General features: G+C 37.8%; 1 protein-coding gene across 2 annotated transcripts; it reads right to left on the bottom strand.

Moving 5' to 3' along the window:
* Positions 1-8,221: 8,221 nt before the first annotated feature.
* On the bottom strand, positions 8,222-25,047 carry LOC126827389 (TBC1 domain family member 25). 2 transcript variants are annotated; one of them, XM_050556684.1, is made up of 5 exons: positions 24,862-25,047; positions 15,487-15,596; positions 14,739-14,887; positions 13,743-13,892; positions 8,222-12,259 (listed from the first exon to the last, which is right to left on the bottom strand). In XM_050556684.1, exons 1-5 carry the CDS (start codon positions 24,913-24,915, stop codon positions 10,251-10,253), a joined length of 2,472 nt encoding a protein of 823 aa, XP_050412641.1. In that variant the 5' UTR covers positions 24,916-25,047; the 3' UTR covers positions 8,222-10,250. The 2 variants fall into 2 exon arrangements, with proteins under 2 accessions (XP_050412641.1, XP_050412642.1); XM_050556685.1 differs by having other exon boundaries at positions 13,743-13,868.
* Between the last annotated feature and the right edge of the window lie 1,245 nt (positions 25,048-26,292).

Below are 26,292 nucleotides of genomic sequence, written 5' to 3'. Positions count from 1 at the left end.
AGATTTACCCATGTTAAATTTACCCAAATTAGATTTACCCACGTTAACTTAACCCATGTTAGATCAACCCATGTTGGGTAAAGTTATGTTAGATTTACCCTTGTTAGTTTAACCCATGCTAGATTTACCCATGCTAGATTTACCCACGTTAACTTAACCCATGTTAGATCAACCCATGTTAGCTTAACCCCTGTTAGATTTACCCATGTTAGATTTGACCATGTTAAATTTACCCAAATTAGATTTAAACATGTTACCTTAACCCATGTTAGATCAACCCATGTTAGATAGTCATGTAAGATTTACCCATGTTTCATTTACCCACGTTAACTTAACCCATGCTAGATTTGCCCATGTTAGCTTAACTTATAAAACAGATTTATGAACGTCCGTCTCAGGAAATAAATCAAAACTTTGTTGATATTATATTATAAATAGTCTGTTTAAAAGTGATTGTGAAATGTTTATTGTTCTCGTGCCTTCCATGATTGATGGTAAATAAATATATAATGATTCGCGCGTGTAGATAGATGATTGACATTGATATATTGAATGATCAAAAACTTCAACGTGGTTAGTGCTAAATGATAAGGCTAGCTCAATTTTTAGTCATAGGTCACAAGATGTAAACACGGCTAGCCCTGATCCCATCCCTAACCCTAACCCTAGACCTAGCACCAATGTCTACCCTAATCTACAATCTCGCCAACAATCACGTGCCCTAACCTTATTTACACCTCAGCGACCTTGACGAAATTAATTGAGTTGGGATTAACAAATAGATGATTGATATTGATGTCTTGAATGGTCAAAAAGGTTCAATATTCCAACAAGAGAACCAATGATCTTAATCACACAGGGCTCAAAGAGTACAGAATTATCAGTTTCAAGATGGCAGAGATAGAGAGACACGGTCAGGTCTAAATGTTAAGGCCACCTGCAGATTTCGTCATGGTCAAAAGATGTAACGAGGGCTACAGCATGTGATTGTTGCCGATGATTGTTAGTTAGGATTGTGGTAAGGGTTAGAGCTAACCCTTTTTACATTTCCTTACCTTGACGAAATATGCAGATGGCCTTAATATTTATTACTGACCAGAGATACACGGTGTATTTTTTATTTGAATACCGTATGATGATATTCCGGATGACCGTTATGTAAGAAACTAGTAATAAAAGTGTAGACATTATAATATATTTATATCAAGTAATATCCCGTGATATTTCTCGGCATTTATTATTGTTCTTATGTTATTTATTGTAATTTTATTCCTGGTGAGTGACATATAAACATGTCCAGGTAAAAAACATTGACATATAGATATCACGCTCAGGTAATTCGTGTCTATGCAGATAGAAGACCTTTTACCTATTAATTAAGGTGACGGCTTTATCTGATCATCTGGAAGCGCCGAGTTTAGATCGAAATACCTGTATTAATACCTGAAGATCGTTCACCATATACCTGTGTATTGAGACTAACCAAGTGTTTCGATTGCTACCTGTTTAGAATCAATATGACATCTACGAGATATTTGATCCTGATCTGTGTTTGTGTGATGGTGATGAATGAAGTCACGTGTTATTATCAGGATACTGACGAAGGTTTGTTAATATTATTTCATTTAAAGGAGCTAAATCGCTAATATTTTGGACCTAGAAATTGACACAAATGGGTCGCAACGCATTTAATAATGTAATATAGATGTATATAAACTGATTTACATTCAATCGTTTCTGTTTTTACTCTTAATTTCTAATCAATTATGTTCCGCGAAATACGCCAGAAGTCTCAATCCAATGGCAATCTCTAGCGTCTGGTTATTCCACTCTATACCGATAGTATTTATTGCGCATGCTCTACAGATAAGAATATGACGCCACCGTTTGACATGACTTGTGGAATATATCTAGCCTCTTTCTACGAGTCCCTTGTTAAAAATGGCGCTGAAATGCACCATAGTACACGATTCATGTACCAACGGTAAAATGTTTATTTTATCTTAATTATTGAATATCAGAAGCCCATCTTTTCCCGGTAAGATTACAACACCAATGTTGATTTAGATTGACAAATAATTTGTGTTTTCAATGTCGAAGATTTTGGATGATATTGAGTTAGAGACTTAGCTACTTTAAACAGGGATATCTACATCTATCCGAGGATCGGTCATTATGCACACAGGGCGAAATGGGGTTTAACGTCCACTCGACACAAACTAGGGGATTTCGGGACTAACACATGGTTCAATCTATCCGAGGATCGGTCATTATGCACACAGGGCGAAATGGGGTTTAACGTCCACTCGACACAAACTAGGGAATTTCGGGACTAACACATGGTTCAATCTATCCGAGGATCGGTCATTATGCACACAGGGCGAAATGGGGTTTAACGTTCACTCGACACAAACTAGGTGATTTCGGAACTAACACATGGTTCAATCTTATTTCAAAAATTCGCGGACGTAGGGGTCTTTAGCAGTGGGAGGACCCGGAGAAACCCCACGAGGTTTAACAGGCGTCTCTACTCCTTGTCACGTACAACCGGGGAATCGAAACCACGCCAGACCTTATAATACAACGCGCACGCGCTAACCATTCGACCACCCAAGCCACCTTCTGCCCACAGAGAACTATCTATTCTACTGTAAGAATAGAATCTCTGTCCTAAATGACCGCCATATTCAGCAATTATTATACTGTTTTACAATGCGTTTCTGTGCTCGGTTTTACTTTTTCATACACAAAAAAGGCAAAATACGCAATTTCATTTTAATTAAAATTAAAGCAGAATATATGATTCTCAAAAGTCTCGAAACATACTTAGTGTTTTCGACTATAATCGTTGATATAAGACATAAAATGTCGGTTATCTAGCGTAGACAGAGGGTCGGCGTGGACATATTATACGTAGTTTTAGCCTTAACTCCAAAATCCTAAAAGCCGCTGAAAGGAGTGGGGAGGGATAGCTAATGGTCAAACGCGTGCGCTTTATGTCATAAGGTCTGTCATTTGCGTGGTTTAGATTCCCAGCTTGGATGTGACAAGGAGTAGGATCGCCTGTCCAGCCTAGTGGATCTCCCACTTTTAAAGACCACTACGCGCAAGCGAATTAATAAAATGAAAATGAACTATATGTTAGTCCTAAAATTACCTATTTTGTGAGGAGTAGGCGTTAAACCCCCTTTTCTCGCACATGATTTTTTTTCTATTTGAGAGCAGGTGCTAAAATCTGGGAGCCCCAAAGCCCAACATACCCCCTTCATTTAGCTTCGATAAAGAACTGGCAGTCCTTGCTATAATACGCGCGTAGTTCCACAATAGATAATGAAAAATGAATGTATTGAAATTTTCATTCAAATTACTTTATTCTGAGCAACGTTACCACTGTTTAAAGTTGGGGGATCACGTGGCTAAGTGGGTAAGACGCTGGCTCGCTAGCCTCGTGTGCGGGTGTTCGATCCCTGCATTGGCAGAGAAAGTTCATTCAGATTTTCCAGCGTGGTTTCCCCTTGTCAGTGATGCAGGACGGAGGGCCTGACAAGGGCATCTGTCTGGTCGTTCGGATGGGACGAAAAACCGAGGTCTAGTGTACACATTGGCGTACACGGAAAAGATCCCTTGACAGTTGGAATTCGATATAAGAGTAGGCCGTAGTGCCGCTGCTCGGGCAAAATTTCCCTCATAGTACACTGTATGGCGTATGCCCGTCTTCATTAGCCCAGTTAAGGAGCAGAACAGTAGGACGTTAAACTCCATTTCATTTCTGATCAAAGCTTTGACAAGATATGGCATAGAGTGTTTATTATCGTAGCAATGGTACTTGTTAATCACCATTTTTAAATTAAATCATTAAATGGCGATCCGTTTAAATCTCTGCCATCCGATGATTATAGGCTTGTCATGTTAATAAATGTCTCAGTAATAATTTTTATAACATTTGAAGCCAAGACTTGTAATAGGTAGATATGAGAGAGAGAGAGAGAGAGAAATGGGGTTTAACGTCCACTCGACACAAACTAGGTCATTTCGGGACTAACATGGTTTAATTTTATTTCAATAATTCGCTTCACATAGGGGTCTTTAGCAGTGGGAGGAAACCGGAAGACCCGGAGAAAAAATAGGTAGATTTAGTTATTATATAGTTATTATTTTTATTTACAGATGGAGATGACGGTTACTATGGTTACGAGAATGCTCTTATGATCAGAATGTTGTGTATTAGATACGCTAGAAGAGGATATCGTTTATTACCCCCTGTTTGTCACCGGTTATTCTTCAACTATTAAACTGTGTAGCAGATTCAGAGGGTTTCACGGGGTTTTATCGAGATCTGAGTAGTCTCCCTTTGAGGAAAGGATTGTGTATGGGACGGTCGACGGGGGTTCATTCTGGCTCTTCCATTAAAATTATTTTAAAGAAACGGTATTAGTGTTTATTATTACGATCATCGCCGTCATTTATGAAACGTTATCTAAGGTGTCCGGCGTGGTTCCCCTTTGGCAGTGATGCAGGACGAAGGGACTGACATGGACGGCTGGGACGGCTGTCTAGTCGTTCGGATGCGAACAAAAACCGAAGTTCCGTGTACACATTGGCGTGCACGTAAAAGATCCCTTGACAGTTGGAATTCAATATAAGAGTAGGTCGCAGTGCCGCTGTCCAGGCAAATTCTCCCTCATAGCACACTGTATGACGTATGCCCGTCTTCATTAGCCCGGTATAGGAGCAGAAAAGTAGGACGTTAATCTCCATTTTATTTCATATCATTATCTAAGGTGGTGGTAGGGGTGGGAGTGGGCGGGGACTTGGTATGATTATAGACACAACTGTAGACAGAAAAGTCGTAAAAGGATCTAAATGTATTTTCGAAGGGTCGGTGAATCAGTTTTTCCTAAATGTACATTTTAAATGGGTACTGTCAACAAGCAAATAAATAGAAAAGTCAATCACAGAATTTCTTGGAGTAAGACAGTTTTCAGGAGCGATCGTTAAAAATCGGAACCCGAAAATTAAAAGTTTAAACGGGTATGACTCGTCCATGACTTGGCAGATTGGTCTCAAATGTTGCACGCTATTTATCTAGTTTGAAAGTGCCCAGTGCCTCTGAGTGATTAAATTACGTAAAACGAGAAATATTTTTTATTTGGTGTAAATGGGTACATAAAATGAGTAAAGGGCATCATTCTGCCCGAATCAATTTAGTTACTGTGTCTTATGCAAAAGAATGCACTCGTCATCGAGCCAATGATCGAAGCCGTGTGATCTGAGGTCACATGTAAAAGGCATTTATAGTTTTAAAGGTCAGTACTGTTAGACGACGACTTTCGCAATACCTCTGTAAAACAGATTGCATTTAATTTTAAAGATAAGTAAAACGAAATTTTGAATAAAATATAAAGCGAAAGCAGTCGACCTAAAGCAAGGAAAAGGGTCCACATGACATTAAGTTGGCCGAGACCGAACATGACTAACCGAAGTCATGTGCAGTGAGAACATTGTGGTTCTATCCCAGTTAATAATGATGGGTTACCTCCCTTCCCCTGTCATCTCGGCTCATAATAAAATCTGAAGTATATTGTTCTATAACCGCAAGAGAGAGAGAGAGAGAGAGAGAGAGAGAGAGAGAGAGAAATGAGGTTTAACGTCCACTCGACACAAACTAGGTCATTTCGGGACTAACATATGGTTCAATTTTATTTCCATAATTCGCTTGCGCATAGGGGTCTTTAGCAGTGGGAGGAAACCGGAGGACTCCAAGAAATATCACAAGAGGATCTGATATTTTCACAGTAAGATACGGTAACATCAATATTGCTGGAAATGAAACAACATTGAATAGTAACAGTGGGAGGAAACCGGAGGACCTGGAGAAAACCCACGAAGTTGGATAGGCGACCCTACTCCTTGTCACGTACAACCGGTGATTCGAAACCACGCCAGTTGACTCAATGACAGACTTCATGATACAGCACGCACGTGCTAATCATTCAGCCATCCAACCCTCCCCCCTCCCACGCGAGAGAGAGAGAGAGAGAGAGAGAGATTAACGTCCACTCGACACAAACTAGGTCATTTCAGGACTACCATATTATGGTTCTATTTTATTTCAATAATTCGCTTGAACGTGTGGGTCTTCAGTAGTGGGAGGAATCCTTGGAGAGTCTTGTAAATGAAATGGGTTTTATTTAACAAATTCATACAGGCATGTTCTAAATGGAATGGATATTAGCCTAACTAACCAATTTAATTTCATCCCAACCGTTTTCTATTTTTCTATTAGTGGTTAACTTCCACCTCCACCAATGGTGATATCGTAGACAAGTTGTCTTATATGCTTTTGCGGATGCGTAGGGGTCTTTCCTCTGGAAATAAGAGTACCCTATTGAAACCATGACCGCAAGCCAGAGGTGACCCTGTCGAGCTCGACACTCTAGACTATGCCATCCCCCTCCCAAAATTGTCTAGCAGTAGGCTTTGGCACTAAATGCTACTTTTCTACTGTTCTGCTTCAACTTTGCTAATGAAGATGGGTATAAACCACACTGTGTGGTATGAGGGAAATTTAGTCCGAACAACCATGCTACAACCTATTCTTATATCAAATTCCAACTACCAAGGGATCTTTTAAGTGTACATGGGACCTTGGTTTTTCGTCCCATCCAAACGACTCTACGGTGTCCCTTGCCAGGCCCTCATCCTGCAAGGGGGAACTAAGCCGGAAAAAGAACTTTCTCAGTCAAGGCAGGAATCGAACACTGGACCTTCATTTTAACGAGCGTGCATCTTAGCCACTGAGTCACCGCGGCTCCCTCTAAAATAAAAATGAAATGGGGTTTAACGTCCTACTGTTCTGCTCCTAACCTGGGCTAATGAAGACGGGCATACGCCATACAGTGTGCTATGAGGGAAATTTTGCCCGGACAGCGGCACTACGGCCTACTCTTATATCGAATTCCAACTGCCAAGGGATCTTTTACGTGCACGCCAATGTGTACACGGGACCTCGGTTTTTCATCCCATCCAAACGACTAGACAGCTTTCCTTGTCAGCCCCTCCGTCCTGCATCACTGACAAGGGAGAACCACGCCGAAAAATCTGGATGAACTTTCTCGGCCAATGCAGGGATCGAACACCCAACCTCCAGGCTAGCGAGCTAGCGTCTTACCCACTTAGCCACGTGATCCCCCCCCCCTCTAAAATAATCAACAAGAGAAAACTGAAATGGGGTTTAATGTCCTACTTTTCTGCACCAACTGGGCTAATGAAGTAGGAGAGAGAGAGAGAAATGGGGTTTAACATCCACTCGCCACAAACCAGGTCATTTCGGGACTAACATGGTTTTATTTTATTTCAATAATTCGCTTGCGTGTAGGGTCTTTAGCAGTGGGAGGAAACCGAAGGCCCCGGAGAAAACCCACGAGGTTGGACAGTCGACCCTACTCCTTGTCACGTACAACCGGGGATTCGAAACCACGCCGTTCGACTCAATAACAGACTTTATGATACAGCGCTCACGCTAACCATTCAGCCATTCAACCCCCCCTAATGAAGTAGGTCATTTTGTCATACAGTGTGCAATGGGGGAAATCTTGCCAGACATTAAAGATACAGTTTACTTGTACTCCCAACTGTCAAGGATACTTTTACGTGCAGATAATATGTACACAGGAATCTGGTCCTTTCATAACATCCGAACAACTAGACAGTCCCTTCCGCACCACTAACTAACAAGGGGAAACCATGCAGGAAAATCCAAAGGAATTTATTGGCCATCATTGGGAGCTAACCCGACACCTCCCAGTTAGGGAGCCAGCATCTGCCTCACTGAATCACTGTGGCTCCTCCTCCGATCACAAGAGTTATAGTTATAGTTTTATTAGAATAGTTTCTCAGCCGTGTGCTTTAGCCCTTATCGTCAGATGTGGGACAGGATGGGCACTCAAAGCACGGAATAATGATATAGACATTATGTGATATGACAATTGATGCTTTGCATCCATGAAATTTAATCACAATATCATTGTATTAATTCATAATAAAAATTGACGTCATGTTGAATTTCTTTGTTTAAAAAGCTCAATGTGTATGTATATTCGCCAAAATGACGATAGAGACCATGCGGGAGGGGGGGAGGATACAATGTCTCAGGGACCTGGCAAACCCCCTCCTGCAAAAATTCCTGGATCCGCCCCTAATAAAATTAAAAGAAGAAAAGTTGTGGAGATTGTAGTACTGTTATTTCAATATTGACAAACAGGTACACAAGTAGAGATCATACTCATAAATCTTATATTTCATTAACGTCAAAAAATATATGACGTAAAAAAAAATTAATCACAAAACTTAAAATTTAAATAACAAGATTGCACATAGAAATAATAAGACGCATAATCGCAAATATTCTTTCAGGTATATCACAATTCGCGCAAAAAAACATGAACACATTTATAATACATGTACATGTATATACGTAACACGGGCCTACTTAAAAACTTGTGTAAGTACAGGAATCGTACACGTTATACCCCTAAAAAATTACTGTTGCAAGCCTGGAAACAAGGCACCAGTCACAGACAATGTCATGCACAGATTCATGCTTTGTCAGGCACTAAACCTCTGGTGCCTGGCACTGATTTGTCTTTTTTATTGATATTATTAATACATGTCCAGCACTAAGTTGAAAATGTCAGGCACTATTTCATTAGTGCTTGATATTTTGTCAAGTACATGTAAATTCGTTATTTCCAGGCCGGCTGTTGCTTGACTTGCACTATTTCTGCTAGCCCAAATCGTGGAGCCTACTTTTTTTTCTCGTTTTCCAGGTTCTATATTAAACGGAAAGAAAGAGAAATTGGGTTTAATGTCCACTTGACACAAACTAGGTCATTTCGGGACTAACATATGGTTTTCAATTTTATTTCCATAATTCGCTTGGGCGTAGAGGTCTTTAGTAGTGGGAGGAAACCGAAAGACCCGGAGAAAACCCACGAGGTTGGACAGGTGACCCTACTCCCTGTCACGTACAACCGGGGAATCAAAACCACGCCAGTTGACTCAATGACAGACTTTATGATACAGCACGCACAAGCTAACCATTCAGCCATCCACACCCCCCCACCCCCATAAATCGGTCTTACAGAACACTAACACCGAATTATGGGGGAAATGATAGGAAATAAGAGATAAAACTGACATGACAATAAAACTAACATGACAAAAGCTACAGAATGCAAATATTGATGTAGTTGATTAAAATAATAATTTATAAGTTCACTTAGTGTTATCCCAACTTAAAGGGCATTACATGTAGGTAAGATTAGCTGGCAGTTCTCACTATAAAAGTTAAATTGATCCACTTTCAACTGAGATATTAGCGATTGAATTTTAGGCCTTACCTCGATCATCATTACTAAAGAGCGTACAATAAAAAAACAGACTCTATTATCCATTTTTGAGCGTTGAGCAGCAGAGAAAGTTATTAACATTCAATTTTTAAAAACATTATTATGTAATTTTTAATCAATTATTTTTGGTGAAATATGTGGCAGGACTTCGAGAGAGAGAGAGAGAGAGATGGGTTTAACATCCACTCCACACAAACTAGGTCATTTTGGGACTGACATACATGTATGGTTCAATTTTATCTCAATAATTTGCTTGCGCATAGGGGTCTTTAGAAGTGGGAGGAAACTGGAGGACTCCAAGAAAACTCACAAGAGGATCTGATATTTTCACAGTAAGATACGGTAACATCAATATTGCTGGAAATGAAACAACATTGAATAGTAATTCGTGTTTTTAATTTAATGGATGATATTGAGTTAGCGGTTTAGCCCGTTTAATTGATATTAAACAACTCATTAAACCAATTAAACACAATTTTTTGGCCCATAACATGGAGGTTTACATACATGTATGGTTATTTTATGAGACATTTTGCGAAAGTTTGACCTTTCTATATATATTTTTTAGCACATGTTCATGAAGTCTGATTCCATTTTCAAGAGGATGTTTACATCATGTACATCATTACAAAATACTGTCTGATATACATGTAATCACAATATTTAAAGCAGAAACTTGGTGTTCAAGACTACAGAATTGTTTTTCAGTAAGTTATTTAATCACAAATCTCTAGAACAAGACTTGATGATCAAGACTTCAGTCACAATTATCCAAACAGCAATATTTTTAATATCATTTTCACAGCCAGAAATTGTTTGCCATTGATAACCAAGGAGATTTTAAACACTAAAACCAGAATCGTCATCATGTTGAGAATTCTCCACCAAATTCTGCTGAACGCGTAAATAATCGGAGTATAATTGTCTAGCCGTGTACAAAACTCTATGTACGTTATGTCGACGAACCATTTTATCGAAGTACATAGCCACTTCCTCATAGTCCATATTATTGCCCATTATATAGTCACGATGTTGTAACATAAGTCCTAAACACAAAAACATTAAAAATGGATTCCCGCAACCAAAATCTTCCGGTGGAGGTAACTTAATCGACGCTCGCGAACTTGACATAGGCGACTCCATGGCTTCCACACAATCAGAAATATGTGAATCCGACATTTTACTCGAACCTAAAGATGAATGCGATGTCTCTAAATGACTAGTACTATTTCTCACAGCGTTCTCCGTCACAGAATTAATTCTATGTGAATTGTCCGTCGAGTTTGACGCTTCTTTAATACTTATATTATTTGGTCTGCGTTTCGGAGACGACATAATTCGCTTCATGTTGCTGAAGAATCCTCCAGAATCATTTTTAAGCGTCTGTTTAGGTGTAGAAGGAGTTGTCTCCCCACTTGCTTCCAGTGAAATATAGAATTGCGTTTGTTGTTCACTCTCTGGTTCAAGGCTTCGGCCCGCCTCTCCTTCCTGTCTTGCTCCTGACGATTCCGTCTCTTCCACCGTTTCCTCGTTCCCGATGTTGGTTTTGTCTAAAACGGTCGGTTCTGTCACAGATATTGAACACTTAGTTAACGTTGTAGATTCGCAGTTACCGTTAGAGCTATCATACGATTGGTTCGTTTGGTTTTCATGTATTCCATTTATCTGATTTATGTCGTCTGTCAGACTTTTATCATTTTGACTCCGTTTGATATTCTCCATGTTGTTCTCCGTCTCCATGGGCGATTTATCATGCAGACGCTTGTCGATATTTGACGCTGTTTCTTGCATGGCTTTGGTGATCGGATCGTCTATGCACGGAAAATCTTGAGAACGAATGAGACCGTGTTCCTCGCTGGGAGAAGTATCGAAATTCGTCATGCTGTTGTTATTTGCAGAGTTTCCTGGAATCAGCTCGTTGTTAGCCGCCATTCTTTGCGATGAACCGTGCCGTCTCATGGCCAGTAATTTGGCGTAAACAGTTTGTTGAAAGGAGAAAGTAGGTGAGCAAGGTGACGTGGATAAAAGATGAACGCTATAATCTGGATCCGTTAACTCTAGTTCAACTGACGGAGGATCTGGTGGAAGCGTACTCCACATGACTTCCTTCATATACAACGCATCCTCGAACGGAAATTCACGTTTTAACTCCAATAAGAGCCATCGATAACAAAAAAATAAATCGTTTGCGCCTATTTGCTGTAGGTACGTGTAAAAATCTGGGTCGTGAAGATGCAACAACAAACCTAAATGTTTAAATTTCAGCATAATGGCCGCACCGTCTGGCATGAAATTGTTTTTTAGTCTTTTCATAAGTCCACAGAAGCAAAGATAGGCTTGAGCCTCGTCCTTCTGAGTCACGAGAATAGGTGACGCGATGTCACTCATTCCTTGGCAATAAGAAACATCTGGATGTGTCAACGCATAGGTCACAAGAATATTCAACAATGAGGAGATATTTTCGTTATCATCCGACCCCGCATAGAATTTATGCCCCCTATCAGTTCGTAAAACATCCTTGGTTACCATGGAAGCGACATATTTCACTTCTTCCGTCGCGGTGTCATTTCGAAACCTTTCTTTCCATTCGTCGCGGAGTTTATAATAATCCTTCTCCTTCTGTTTCATGTAGTCAAAACGTTCTTTACCACTCAGATTCGCTGGATATATATTGCATAGATGGCGCCACGCTACACGTCGTAATGAAGGTTCGATTCCACCTTGGTAAATACCCAATCGAAACTCTTGCGGTTTAATAAGAACACCGATGCTGTCCAGATAATTACGGAATTCGGAATCTGTCATGGCTGGTTTGGATGGTTTATATTGTTCATCGTCACCTTTCAAACCTGAAACACAGAAATAAATAATAATAATAATTGATTTATATAGTGCCAACAATTCAACTCAGCTAGCTGTTCTCGGGCACTTTACATAAGAACAACTAATATAAAATTACAACAATCACAACACATTAATCCATAAAAAAAGACATAAACAAAAAACAGAGAACATTATTTAGTACACATGGTAAAAGTCTGACACAAACACAGCTAGAACTGTATTCAATCAGTTGTATATTTGATTAAAAAGTTTGGTTTTGAGATACTTTTTAAAACCTTAAATATAATTTGCGCTTTTGGTTTCGTTTGATATTGAATTCCATAATTTCGGAGCACTGACGGCGAAAGATCTATCACTGGAGTTGGTTTTTGAAAAAGGCTTAATTAAGCCTTAATTAATTAAATAAATCATGTGAACAAAACTTGTAAAATAAGGTTTAAAACATCTGATGTTTCTTCACCAACTGCTAATAAAAAGGAGGATATACAATTGGCTCAACAGTAGGCCTACTTATACAAGAGGAAAAGAAAATCAGATTTAACATCATACTTTCTGTGTGAGAGAGAGAGAGAGAGAGAGAGAGAGAGGGGGGGTTAAGGTCCACTCGACACAAACTAGGTCATTCTGGGACTGATATATGGTTCAATTTAATTTCAATAATTCACTTGCATGTAGGGGTCTTAAGCAGTGGGAGGAAACCGGAGTTGCCCGGAGAAAAGCCATGAGGATGGACAGGTGACCCTACTCCTTGTCACGTACAACCTGGGAATCGAAACCACACCAGTTGACTCAATGACAGACCTTATGATACAACGTGCACACGCTAACCTATCGGCAATCCACCCCCCCTCTCTTAAGTCGAATCCCAACAGCCAAGAGGTTGACAATCTGTACACAGGACTTTGACTTCTTGTTCTATTCAAACAACTGGACACTCTTCTTTGCCAAGCCTTCTGTCCCACATCACTGACAAATGGAGACAATCCCTAGGAACTTTCACAGAATTATATCGCTCCTAACTCAAATTCCAGGTAGCATATATTTCACTGCAAATTTAGGATTGTCAATACGTACACAAGGTACAATTTTATGGATACACAATTACTGAGTTTAATACTAAGCGATGTTTCGACGAGGATAATCTCGTCTTTATCAAGCAAATGATACAGGTATGTGAATAGGAGACAAATATATACAGAATATGCAACAAAAATAACAATCAAATACAATAAAAACTTATAGGGGGCCATTTACAACTAAACCAACACATTGGAAACTCTTACAGGCATTAAAGGGGGGGGGGGGGGAAACGATATTATTTATAAAGATCACAGACCTTGGTTTTCAGTTAATTGAATTAATATGTTCAATTCTACATATAAATGCCAATAAAAGAAGATGTTAATATGAATTGGGTTAAAATTTTAACTCGTTACACCGGGAATGTGTGAGTTGGTCGATGATATTTCCCTTGTACCTTTAACTTACCCATAGCTCGTTGCATGCTGGAGACAGTACGACCAACTTGGTTACTAATAGTTCCTGTAATTGACCCTAAAATAGATCCCTTATCTAATACTGTTGATACTTTATGTTGTGGGATATCGTTCGGGGCTATTACATCCCAATCATCCAGACCTGTAAATGTAGATAATCTGTTTCATTCTTAAAGAAAATCATCTTATGTTCATAATAAATAAAGCAAGATTTACGTGGTGAGGTAGGCTATGTGTGTAATTGTAAACCGTTTTTTGTCCCACCATACAACTATCCTTTCTTTCTCTGCGCTGACTTCAAAAATGTAAACTTGAGACACTGGTTAACAGAGACTTTGTAATTTCAAGCAAAGCCAGGACATGAACTTAGGACATTAGTTCACAGAGACTTTGTACATGTAGTTTCAAACAAAGCCAGGACATGAACTTAGGACATTAGTTCACAGAGACTTTGTACATGTAATTTCAAGCAAAGCCAGGACACGAACTTAGGACATTAGTTCACAGAGACTTTGTACATGTAGTTTCAAACAAAGACAGGACACGAACTTAGGACATTAGTTCACAGAGACTTTGTACATGTAATTTCAAGCAAAGCCAGGACACGAACTTAGGACATTAGTTCACAGAAATTCCAACTGCTAAGCATTCTTTTACGTACAAATGACCTTGTTTCTCGTTCCATCTGAACGACTATACATTGTCTCTTGACAGGCCTTCCGCCCTTCACCACTCATAAGGGAGATCCGCGCTGAAAAATCCTGACAAACTTTCTCGGCCAACACAAGATCTCCAGGTAATCGAGCCAACGTCTTGCTCACTGAGCGACTGTGACTTCCTACTGAACCAACACAAGATCTCCAGGTAATCGAGCCAACGTCTTGCTCACTGAGCAACTGTGAGTCCCAACTGAACCATGTGAAAGCAACCATGAGCAGTAGGTCTAGTATATTATAATATACATGACGGTCTTACAATATTAACTCACCTTCTTCAAATGGTTTCAAGTCTACTTTCAGTCTAAGACATGGATCCCCAGCACATTGTATAGCAGCATCCAGATCCCAGTCTGATAACATGGATAAATATACATCTTGACTCTCATTATCTTTAGCTAAATAACTTATAGTAAAATCACTGGAAAATAATAAAATATAAATAATTTATAGTAAAATATAATTTTTTTATAGTAAAACATAAAATAATTTATAGTAAAATATATATAACTTATAGCAAAATATATATAACTTATAGCAAAATATATATAACTTATAGTAAAATAAAAATACTTTATAATAAATTATAAATACTTTATAGTAAATTATAAATCATTTATAGTAATAATTTATAGCAAAATTAAAATATAAATAACTTATAGTAAAATACAACATTTTTATAGTAAAATATAAATAACTTATAGTAAAATATAAATAACTTATAGTAAAATATAAATAAATAACTTATAGTAAAATATAAATAACTTATAGTAAAATATAAATAAATAATTTATAGTAAAATATAAATAACTTATAGTAAAATATAAATAAATAATTTATAGTAAAATATAAATAAATAACTTATAGTAAAATATAAATAACTTATAGTAAAATATAAATAATCTATAGTAATATATAAATTTGATATATTTCGAAAAATGAAAATAATGCACAAAGGCTTTCATGAGGGTGTATAAAAGAAAGGCTTATGGTGACAAACGGAACCCAAATTTGACTCACCCTTGAATATCAAATGCTCTGGCTAAAATGCCGTGTAACATCTCAAATGAGTTAATCTGAGGATCTATGGAGAATTTCTTATATTCAGGCTGCATCATTCCATCACATTTCTGACAAAATAAAAACAAAATGATTTTACAACTATGTCACAATTATGTAAATCATGCCACAATCATGGAAACCATGTCATCACATAAACCATGTCGTAATCACGAATGAGGAGGGGAAGCATCCTAATGAACTTTTGTCACCTGTCCAACCTCGTGGGTTTTCTCCATGTCCTCTGGTTTCCTCCTACTGCTAAAGACATGTACGTGCAAGCGTATTATTGAAATAAAATTGAACAATATTTTAGTCCCAAAATGACCTAGTTTGTGTTGGGTGGACTTTAAACCTCTTTTCTCTCTCTTTGTCTGCAAGGCCTGTTTCCCATGTACTGTACTTGTTTTCGCCCGCAAAAAAGTTGGTCTCATGCACAGGTAATGGGACCATTTCCATGTAGTCGACAAAAAACGGTTTGCATTTTAATCATGTCATTAATTAATATGTTGAATTTTTTAGAATAGGTAATAAAGCACCTGTTGTATATTCTAGAAGAGTGTATGACATCCCTATATTTCAGATCTGACATCTGTGTGCTTAATAATTTGGGAAAAAACATGTTGAGAGTTCAAAAGGGTCCTGAAAGGTTACTATGTTATCATCAAAGCAACAGAAGTGACCACAGAAGTGATTTCAGGCAGTGGTCAGCCTTGACCAACAGTTCATGGATTAACTAGCCATCTTCATCCAGACTTCTCACAAGTAATATAACTGTACCAGTTGTGTCTGGTTAACAGAAACTACATATACATGTGGTGTGAATAAATAATGCTCTATCAATCTATAAATAGATGTATTATAACCAATATTTACTGTGATATATCAGCTGTAATGACCGGTTATAAACCAGTAATTTGATATAACTACCAGTTATTATTTTAATAATCCACAATTATTCATAAATCATCATTTATCAGACATTCAGTATCATTTGATATAAATAAAATCAGATATAACTCCTGCTTTCCTCATAGAAATGAAATGGAGTTTAACGTCCTACTGTTCTGCTCCGATTGGGCTAATTTAGACGGGCATACACCATTCAGTGTGCTATCAGGGAAATTTTGCCTGGGCAGCAGCACTATGACCTACTTTTATATCGAATTCCAACTACCAAGGGATCTTTTACGTGCACTCCAATATGTACACGAGACCTCAGTTTTCCGTCCCATCCGAACAACTAGACAGCTGTCTCAATGACAGACTTTATGATACAATGCACATGAGCTAAACATCAACAACCAAGAGACCTGGGGGTTCTATCCCAGAATAGGTGGAGAAACGTCCTCAGAATTTCTGAGTTATTTTCCCCCTTGTCAATCATGCAGTAGAGTGTCCAGTTGTTTGGATAGGACAAAAAAAAACCAAGGACCTGTGTACGTACATATTGGCGTACAAATACATGTACAAGTATCATAATCATATGCCCGTATTCATCTGTTTCGGTGGTGCAGAAAAGTAGAACGTTAAACCATATTTGTCTTTTCTGATTGATATATTTCATGCATACATGTACGTTGTTTATCCAGCAGAAGTTAAAAACAAAACAATACTTCCAGGTACCTTCCACAAAAAGAATAGAGAGTGAGAGAGAGAAACAAGGTTTAACATCCACTAGACACAAACTAGGTCAATTCGGGACTAACATATAGTTCAATTTGATTTCAATAATTCACTTGAGCGTACATGTAGGCGTCTTTAGCAGTGGGAAGAAACAAGAGGACCCGGAGAAAACCTACAAGATTGGACAGGCGACCCTAGGTACTCCTTGTCACGTACAAGAAGGGAATCGAAACCGGGACAGTTGACTCAATGACAGACCTTGTGATACAACGAGCACTGTTAACCATTCGACCAGGCCATCCAACCCCTTCTACATAATAATGAGAATTGCAGGCTTAGTAATAATTATTTTAGTTGTAGGACTGGACTACATGTAAAACAGCTTACAATTTCTTAGTTGTATCTTAAACCCAAAGGGTTTATGGTGTAGGTATGGGCATATCCTCTTACAGGCATGATCATATAAATGGTCCTTAATTCTCAATCAAGCATAACTAAATGGCCCTTATTTCTCAATGAAGCATGACTAAATGGCCCTTATTTCAGTCTTAAGCCTTTCATGATCACCATCTAGCTATCAGGCAGTTTTAATAACTGATAAAATCATCAACCAGATGACCTGTGAGGTGAAGAGTTCGGTAGAACCAGCCCATACTGTTTAATGGACAGTGGTCAGTTGGGTTAGGTAATAGAAAGGCAACTTTTGTAAATCCACTCTAATTACAGGACTATATTAATCCACTGTAATTATGTTTTATGGTGGACAGTGGTCAGTCAGGTCAGATAATAAAAACCCACTGCTGTTACATGACTTGTGTTCAAACATTTGTAAATCCACTGTAATTACATGTACCTGTGTGTGACTTGTACAAATGTCAATAAATCTTTATAATTAAATACTTCTGGTAAAACTTGTGTAATGGTGTTCATAATCAACGGGAGCCACAGTGACTTGGGCTCGCTTACATGTACTTGGAGGACCTCAGTTCGATCCTTGTGTTGGTCGCGAAAGTTCATCAGGACTTTCTGGCGTGGTTCCTCTTTTGTCAGTGGTGCAGTGCTGAGTGCCTGGCAGGGGACAATGTATGGTCGTTCAGATGGGACGAAATATCAAGGTCCTGTGTACACATTGGCGTGCACGTAAAAGTTCTTTTGGCAGTCCAAAAGTCAGGCCCTGCTGAATGGTGTTCAAACCATTTGTACTATTTACTTCATTACATCTAGGTTCACAAGCAATGGCATCTATCTGGTCCTACGGATGCCAGTTCTGATAGGCAGGGGGGGGGGGGGGGAGGATGAGAGAGATGGGGTTTAACGTCAACTCAACACAAACTAGGCTATTTTGGGACTAACATGTGGTTCAATCTTATTTCAATATTTGTTTGTACGTACATGTAGGCGTCTTTAGCAATAGGAGGAAACTGGAGGACACAGAGAAATCCCACGGTTCCGTCTTTCATTAAAGGGACAATAACACTCTTGCTGGCTTGAAAGCTCCAGAAAATAAATAATATCTCTATCTAAGTACTAGATGTTTAAGTGTCCTACCTGTTGTGTAAATTATCCATTACATCCTATTTTTCTTGTCCAGAGGGTTCGAAAATATTTTTAACTCAAAGTTTCATTTGAAAAGGTTTATGTTAGACGTTTCAAACCATTATGTTGATTTTTTCAAAAATTTTAAATAAGGTGTGTTAAGATGACATTTGTATCATCAATTAATTGAAATATTCTAAAATAGTACAATTTGTTGACCAGAATAAAGATTGGGACATATTATTCAGTTACAACAAGGGTGGTATTGAGCCTTTAAGAAGAAAACCCAATAGGCGATGTCATCGTCAGAGGAAGTTTCTCAGTCAGAAAGGAAATCTACCCCCCAAACCTTCCGGTTATATTTAGATGTAATTTTATGAAAATACAACTAGGCCTACTGATTGTGAATTACAGAGGAAACTTTCAACTGGCCCTTGTTTCACAAAACATTCTCAAACATAAGTGAAGAATTTACCATACTCAACTTTCAATCACTGTTTATGAGAAATATCTTTGATCCAGAAACTCAAAACTTTGCACACAGTTTCTTATTGGTATATTTGATACATTCAAACAACAGAAGTTTTATAAAGGGCTATATTTTAGTTAAAATAATGTGAACAATTTTGAGTAAATTCTTAACTTAAAGATACATTATGAGAGATTAGATAGATAAAGAGCTGGCAGTTCTCACTATAATAGTTAAATTCTTAACTTAAAGATACATTATGGAAGATTAGATAAAGAGCTGACAGTTCTCACTATAATAGTCAAATTGATCCACTCTCAACCGAGAATTTAGCAAATGAAAAACATAGTTTCGATTATCCATTTCATGATTAAATCATGAATGAAAGTTGACTAGCAAATCGGATCCTAATCGAGTAAAATATCGCAGGCTAGCGATGACATTAAGAGTTGATTATGGTCTGGATAAGTTAATTAATGTGTAATTAATAATTTAGATAACATTTCAGACCTAAAGAAAGATCGGCAATAGACAGATTTAGCTCTTGCATAATGTATGTTTAAATCAGAGAACGTTTTGTGAAACAGGGGCCTGGTTATTATATAGTAGGAATAAAACATGATGAGAAATTGAATGTCATTGAAACAATTAAACAGCTCTTTTAATGGCCCTTTAAACATACTCTATGCAAGAGCTAAATCTGTCTATTGCAGGTCTTTCTTTAGGCCGTAACCTGAAATGTTATCTAAATTATTAATTAGACATTAATTAACTTATCAAGACCATAATCAACTCTCGATGTCATAGCTAGCGTGCAATATTTACTGGATTGGAATCCAATCTGCTGCTCTACGCTCATTCATGATTAAATCAGGCAATTGATGATTGAGATTATGTATTTTATTGTACCGACTTTAGTAATGATCATCGGTTTAGAGTGGATCAATTTGACTGAAATTTTCATCAATTTTCCTTTACATTATCTAGTTTTTAACTATTATAGTGAGAACTGTCAGCCCTTTATCTAATCTTCCATAATGGCCCTTTAAACCACAGAGTACATGATAAAATAAGTGAACAAACATGGGGGGAGTAGAATAGGGAGTTAAACAGGGTGTAGTGAGGTTACTATAGATAACAGATATAGAACAAACAAATAAACCTGCTTAAACTAAATACTCCACATGTCTTATCTCTAGGTAGTGTATACATGAGGAGGGGGTTAATATTGGGTCAGACTGAAACACTAGAACATCAAGTTCATATAAATAAATACTTGACATGAGGAACTTGATCATGTAGGGGGTATAAAAACCCGATATTTATATCCTTAAGGGTGTCCATGTTGGTTCCCACCACTCCGACTGCATGGAACATGCTAGATTCTATTTGTCCCATATGACAACCACAGTATAACGTACAGTATAACATTGAAGAGGTTTAACGTCCACTTGACACAAACTAGGTCATTTTGGGACTAACACATGGTTCAATTTTATTTCAATAATTCGCTTGCATGGTAGGGGTCTTTAGCAGTGGGAGGAAACTGGAGGACCTGGAGAAAACCCACAAAGTTAAGACAGGAGACCATACTCCTTTTTTTAAACGTACAACCGGAGAATTGAAACCAAGCCAGTTGACTCAATGACAGACCATATGATACAATGTGCACATGCTAACCATTCAGCCATTCAACCCTCCCCTCCACCCCCCAGGACTGCGTGGAACATATGAGAGAGAGAGAGAGAGAAATGGGGTTAAACATCCACCCGACACAAATTAGGTCATTTCAGGACTAACATATGGTTCAATTTTATTTCAATAATTCGCTTGCGCGTAGGGGTCTTAAGCAGTGGGAGGAAACCAGAGGATCCGGAGAAAACCCACGAGGTTAGACAGGCGTCCCTACTCCTTGTCACGTACAACCAGGGAATTGAAGCCATGCCAGTTAACTCAATGGGAGACTTTATGATGCAACACACACTATGCTAACACAGAAAGAGACAGGAATATTGATATTTTTATCATTGTATATAAAATAATGGTTAATTATCATCATATTAACATCTCTAGTAGTAATTGTTCATATCATGTATCATTTAATACTCGGTTAGTCACGCTCAGAAAACTTGTTGATCTATGTCAAACAGAGAATATTTTCTGTAAATTGGTATAATGTCTACACATTCATTAATTATTCAAGAGCTAAATCTGCCTATTGTAGGATTTTATTTCAAATGTTATATAAACTATCATTTAGACATTTATTAACATGACAAGTCCATAATCAACTCGGTAGAACATCAAATGGCAGAGATGTCAATGGACAGAAAAATGATCGCCATTTAAAAAAAACATTATGCAAGAGCTTAATCTGTCTATTGCTGGTCTTTCTTTAGGTCTCAAATTATGTTATAATCTAAATTATTAATTAGACATTTATTTACCAAACAAGACCATAATCTACTTTTGATGGCATCGGATGCTCGAGATTTTAACTAGATTTAAACGGTTCGCCATTTAAAGATTTAATTTAAAAATGGGAAAGCAAAGCTAAGTACCGATTATACCAGTGCCCCGGTTACCACTGTGCACACATCTTGTGAAAACTACAAACAATGATAACTTGGCTGAGTATGAAGTAATTTGAATGAAATTTCCAATATTTTCTTTTTTTATCATCATTTCTTGAATCATTATAGCAAGAATGACCAACTCTTTATTAAACTCTTAACTAATTTAGTTTAATAATCTGATTTAATAATGGTGAATCGAACGGAGTCTTGATTAACAAGTACCATTGCTACGATAATAAACAATATATGCCACATCTCATCAAAACTTCAAACACTGATTTTGAATGAAATTTTCAATATTCATTTTGCATTATCTATTTTTAAACTATTATAGCAAGAATGGTCAGTTCTTTATCTAAATCTTAGTATAATGCAAGTTTGATTCACAAGGACAAATTAAACTTCACAGAATATTATATGAACAAGCGGTAAAAACAGGAATTAACTGCTATATAGACTAGTAATAAACAATAAGTTGAAGGTCACAGAGAATCTTAATTGTTTACCTGGACAATCAGCTGATTAGCGACTTTATCAAGTCACCTGTACAAATTAAATAAATAATCTCACATGTGACAACTGAGATCATTCATCCGTGACTATGATCACAAGCCCGAGACAAACTCACGTGCTGTCTGACCAACATGTACATGTAAAGTTGACATCGAGAAATTGTTTATGTTTAACAAACATGCTATTAGCACGACAGGCAAACACACACCTGCAGGCCTATAATTGAATTGACAAACTATCTCCATTTGCCTAACATGTACAATGTACTTCTTACAATTGTGTGTATAAATGTTTTACATCAACATGCTGTTAGAGTTTAATAATTGATAGACAAACATTATCCATTATGATGGCTTACAATCAGGCATGTTTGTTTTGTCTACATATATGTTTGTATTGTGGGCTCACTCATCTCCAATAGAGAGAGAGAGAGAAAGAGAGAGAGAGATGGGGTTTAACATCCACTCGACCCAATCTAGGTCATTTCGGGACTAACACATGTTTCAATTTTATTTCTATAATCGTTTGCGCGTACGGGTCTTTAGCAGTTGGAGGAAAACCTGAGGACCCGGAAAAAACCCACGAGGTTGGACCAGCGACCCTACTCTTTGTCACGTACAACCGGGGATTCAAAACCATGCTAGTTGACTCAATGACAGGCCTTATGATACAGCATGCCCGTGCTAACCATTCGGCCATCCGCCCCCCCCCCCCCCACATCTTCAATAGAAGGCATGGTCTCGCCTTAACTACATGTACGTACGTCTTATCAAGCTAGATGTTGTAAAACTCACGCTCGTTGCTTCAGGATCATGGGGCTGACTATTAGAGAGGTATACAGTGTAGTGAGAGATGAGGTTTAACATCCACTCAACACAAACTAGGTCATTTCGGGACTAACATCTGGTTCAATTTTATTTCAATAATTCATTTACACATCTAGTGGGCCAGAGAAAACTCAAAAGATTAGGCAGAGGGCCTTACTCCTCGTCACATACAAATGTAGGATGATACCACCCCACTTGACTCAATGCCAGACATACCACACCACTTGACACAATGCCAGACCACAATGATCTACAGCATGTGTTACACAACTCGACCCCCCCCTCTCCACCATTACTATTAGAACTTGTATTCAATTAAATTCTATTATAGTTCATAAGTTTGAGTAATAAGTTCACTTCTAGTTTACAATTATGGCCAAGTGTTTGAAGTATTTTTGTTTTATTTTAATGTGTTTAAGTTTTGGGTAATTTTTTTATAACGAGACATGACAACTTTTAGACTTTCTATTAGGAATGTAAAGAAATCAGGTTTACATGCCAATATTTTGCACCAAACGGGGGCTAAGGAAGATGGAAATATTTAACATTAAAAAATATTTTTCACACTTTCAGTTTCATATATTTTTTTTCTTCAAAACAATAAATAAATTAACGCTGTGTTTATGCTTTATTATTTCCAGGAAGTTCAGCCCAGTGGAAGATAATAGCATGGTCTCTTTAGCAATTTAAATTTAAGAAATCACAAAAAAATGTCTACTCGACACAAACTTGGTCATTTCGAGATCAAGCTATGGTACAATTTCGATATCAAAAAATTGTACAATTTGTTATTTCTATAATTCGCTTGCAAGTAGGGTTCAACAGAAGTGTATATTTTAAAATTTTAATTTTGAAACTTAGCTTGTGCAGGGGAGGAAGTCAAAAAATCTAGAGAAAAGCCACAACACGACTTTATTCCTGGCCATGTAAAAACCTTTCATCTGCAAACCTATTACTTTGCAGTGTACAGTATGACAATGTGCAAATAAAGCCACATGTCCAAGCCTACATGTGGCTATAAGAACATATCTAAAAATCGCATAACTGCAAAATCTATAGTCTAAATTAAACTTAAAGTATTTTTCGTTGACTTTCGACATTCTATTCATTAGTAGTCCTATTAGTAAAGATGTATTACGCATGTACGCTGCTTAAAATTGGACGAACTATATCATATGGGCTACTCTTCCTGAACTGCAGGAAACAATCATTTTGATTTTAATGACAGTAAATTTTTACATGGTTGATAACAAACTTGAATTTTTCGTACTGGTAGTCTGCACATTTTTCGTTTTAGACATTTGTGTGTATAGAGAAAGGCCTAGACATATAACTGCAATGAACTCTTAAATATTGGTTTTTTTCACATTTTGTTTGTCTCTCTGCACAGTGACAGTAGGTCTACAAACAAAATGAACAAATTTATTGGAAATATGTATTTGAAAAATAATGCTCTTGGGTCTTATACCAGATTAATTAACAGGTGAAATTCTGTCTAGTTTTCCCAGAACATAGTCATAGCCTACTGACCCGAGTCAGCTTAACTTCGTATGCATTGCCAACCAAAGGCATTGGCAAATTTAAACTCCAACGAAAATTTGCCAAAACGATTAGGCCTAACGCTTGCGTGTTTTTAACTGCTCGTGAATATTTATATCATAACGGTTTCAATTATACAGCAGAAGTGGTGATAGGCCTTATGTACAATTCTGATAATATTTTCGTCGGCCCATCGGCATCTGAATTCGATCGATTATTTTTTATCGCTGTGTAGGAAAAATTATATTACCTTAACTTTGATCCGCACGACCTCTTTATTCTCCAGACCGAAGAAGCCCGACATGTTGGCAATGGTACAGCTATCACTTTTTCCACTTAAATAAATTAAATTATTCTAATTCATATCGAATTTTTCCTCAAAATGTATCAGTGACTCGTCAGCGATCAGCTGAAGTCAGCCATTTCTAGCCTCGTTCCAGCTGGCAGGGGAGATAATACATGAAAATTGGACGAAGCTATTTTATATTGTGGGGGTGTTTATTGCAATCAATATACTACGTCATAAAATATATCAATAAAAACCAGTTATCAAAACAGTCTGTTGACGTCTGCTACTTTGAATATAATATCTACTCACCGAGATTTTAATTTAAAAACAAGCCTGATCGAAAACAAACAATTCAGAAGTTTGGACACACCTGCAGTGATTGGGGAAACCACATGAAAGAAAGCCGACGATTTACCGGTAGACCACACGTGAAAGCTTTCAATAATTCACGGCCAGGCGTGCTCTTAGGGGCTGAGTGTCATTTGTTTTCAAACAATTACAGTTATGGTTAAAAATATAAACGAAGCCAGCGGCTAATCAAATGATAGCACAGTAGGCAATAAATGAAACAGTATAATATAGCACAATGTGCAATTATTGCGGAAGCAGACGTTAAAACATGACAATTAAACGGCGTGTACTTGTTTTATGGTACCTGATGTAAAGGCCCGTTTGGATATTTGTAAAAAAAATAAAATTGATACACCCCCTCCCCCCTTAAAAAACAAAAAACAAAAGTGTTCCCGGCTATAAGATCATGATATATGCCACCTATGCTTCAGGTGCCCGAGGAGATTATTCATGTTAAAGTCCGTGTACCTGTCGTGCATAGAAGTTTTTAATCACCGGCCCTGCCCCCACCCCTCACTCGCCCAAGAGATAATCGCTTATATGGTCTACACAATTTTTAAGGCCGATAATATTATTTTGACGGGTGGTCAACCGAAGCAAGCAAGCGTGAAATCTAAAATTCACGTCTACATTAGCCCAGTCGGTGCAGAAATGAAATGGAGGAGTTTGACGTCCTATTTTTCTGCACGTAACTGGACCAATGAAGACCGGCATATACGCCATGCAGTCTGCTATGCGAGAAATGTTTCGCCCGGACAGCGTACAACTATACGGCCTATAGACATATACTTTATAACTGTACATCAATGGTTCGATCTTTTACGTGCACGCTTTTTCGTTCCATCCTGGCAACCACGCTGTGAAATCCTGGTATGTGAGTCGGTGCAGGAAAGTATAGTAGGAATGTCATTTCAGAATAATATACGATTGAATTGTGGAAGTGGACTTGACATAAATAAAGCTGCATATTATGAATAAGCCAAACATGTAGGAGTGGGGTACCGGGGGAGGCAGGACGGCCGAATGGTTAGCGGGTGTGTT

The sequence above is a fragment of the Patella vulgata genome, chromosome 7 (genome assembly GCF_932274485.2).
Source record: "Patella vulgata chromosome 7, xgPatVulg1.2, whole genome shotgun sequence".
Classification (NCBI taxonomy): Eukaryota; Metazoa; Mollusca; class Gastropoda; family Patellidae; genus Patella; species Patella vulgata.
Note: the sequence above shows the minus strand (reverse complement) of the source record. Positions and strands in the feature narration are given on the sequence as shown.

Bases quoted from the DNA above. Each gene is read 5' to 3' on its own strand.
- LOC126827389 (XM_050556684.1), bottom strand. From the start codon at position 24,915: ATGTCGGGCTTCTTCGGTCTGGAGAATAAAGAGGTCGTGCGGATCAAA. The intron at 15,597-24,861 runs GTAATATAATTT...TTATTTTGTCAG, and splicing joins TCGTGCGGATCAAAGTTAAG to AAATGTGATGGAATGATGCA. The intron at 13,893-14,738 runs GTGAGTTAATAT...CTACATTTACAG, and splicing joins CTTGAAACCATTTGAAGAAG to GTCTGGATGATTGGGATGTA.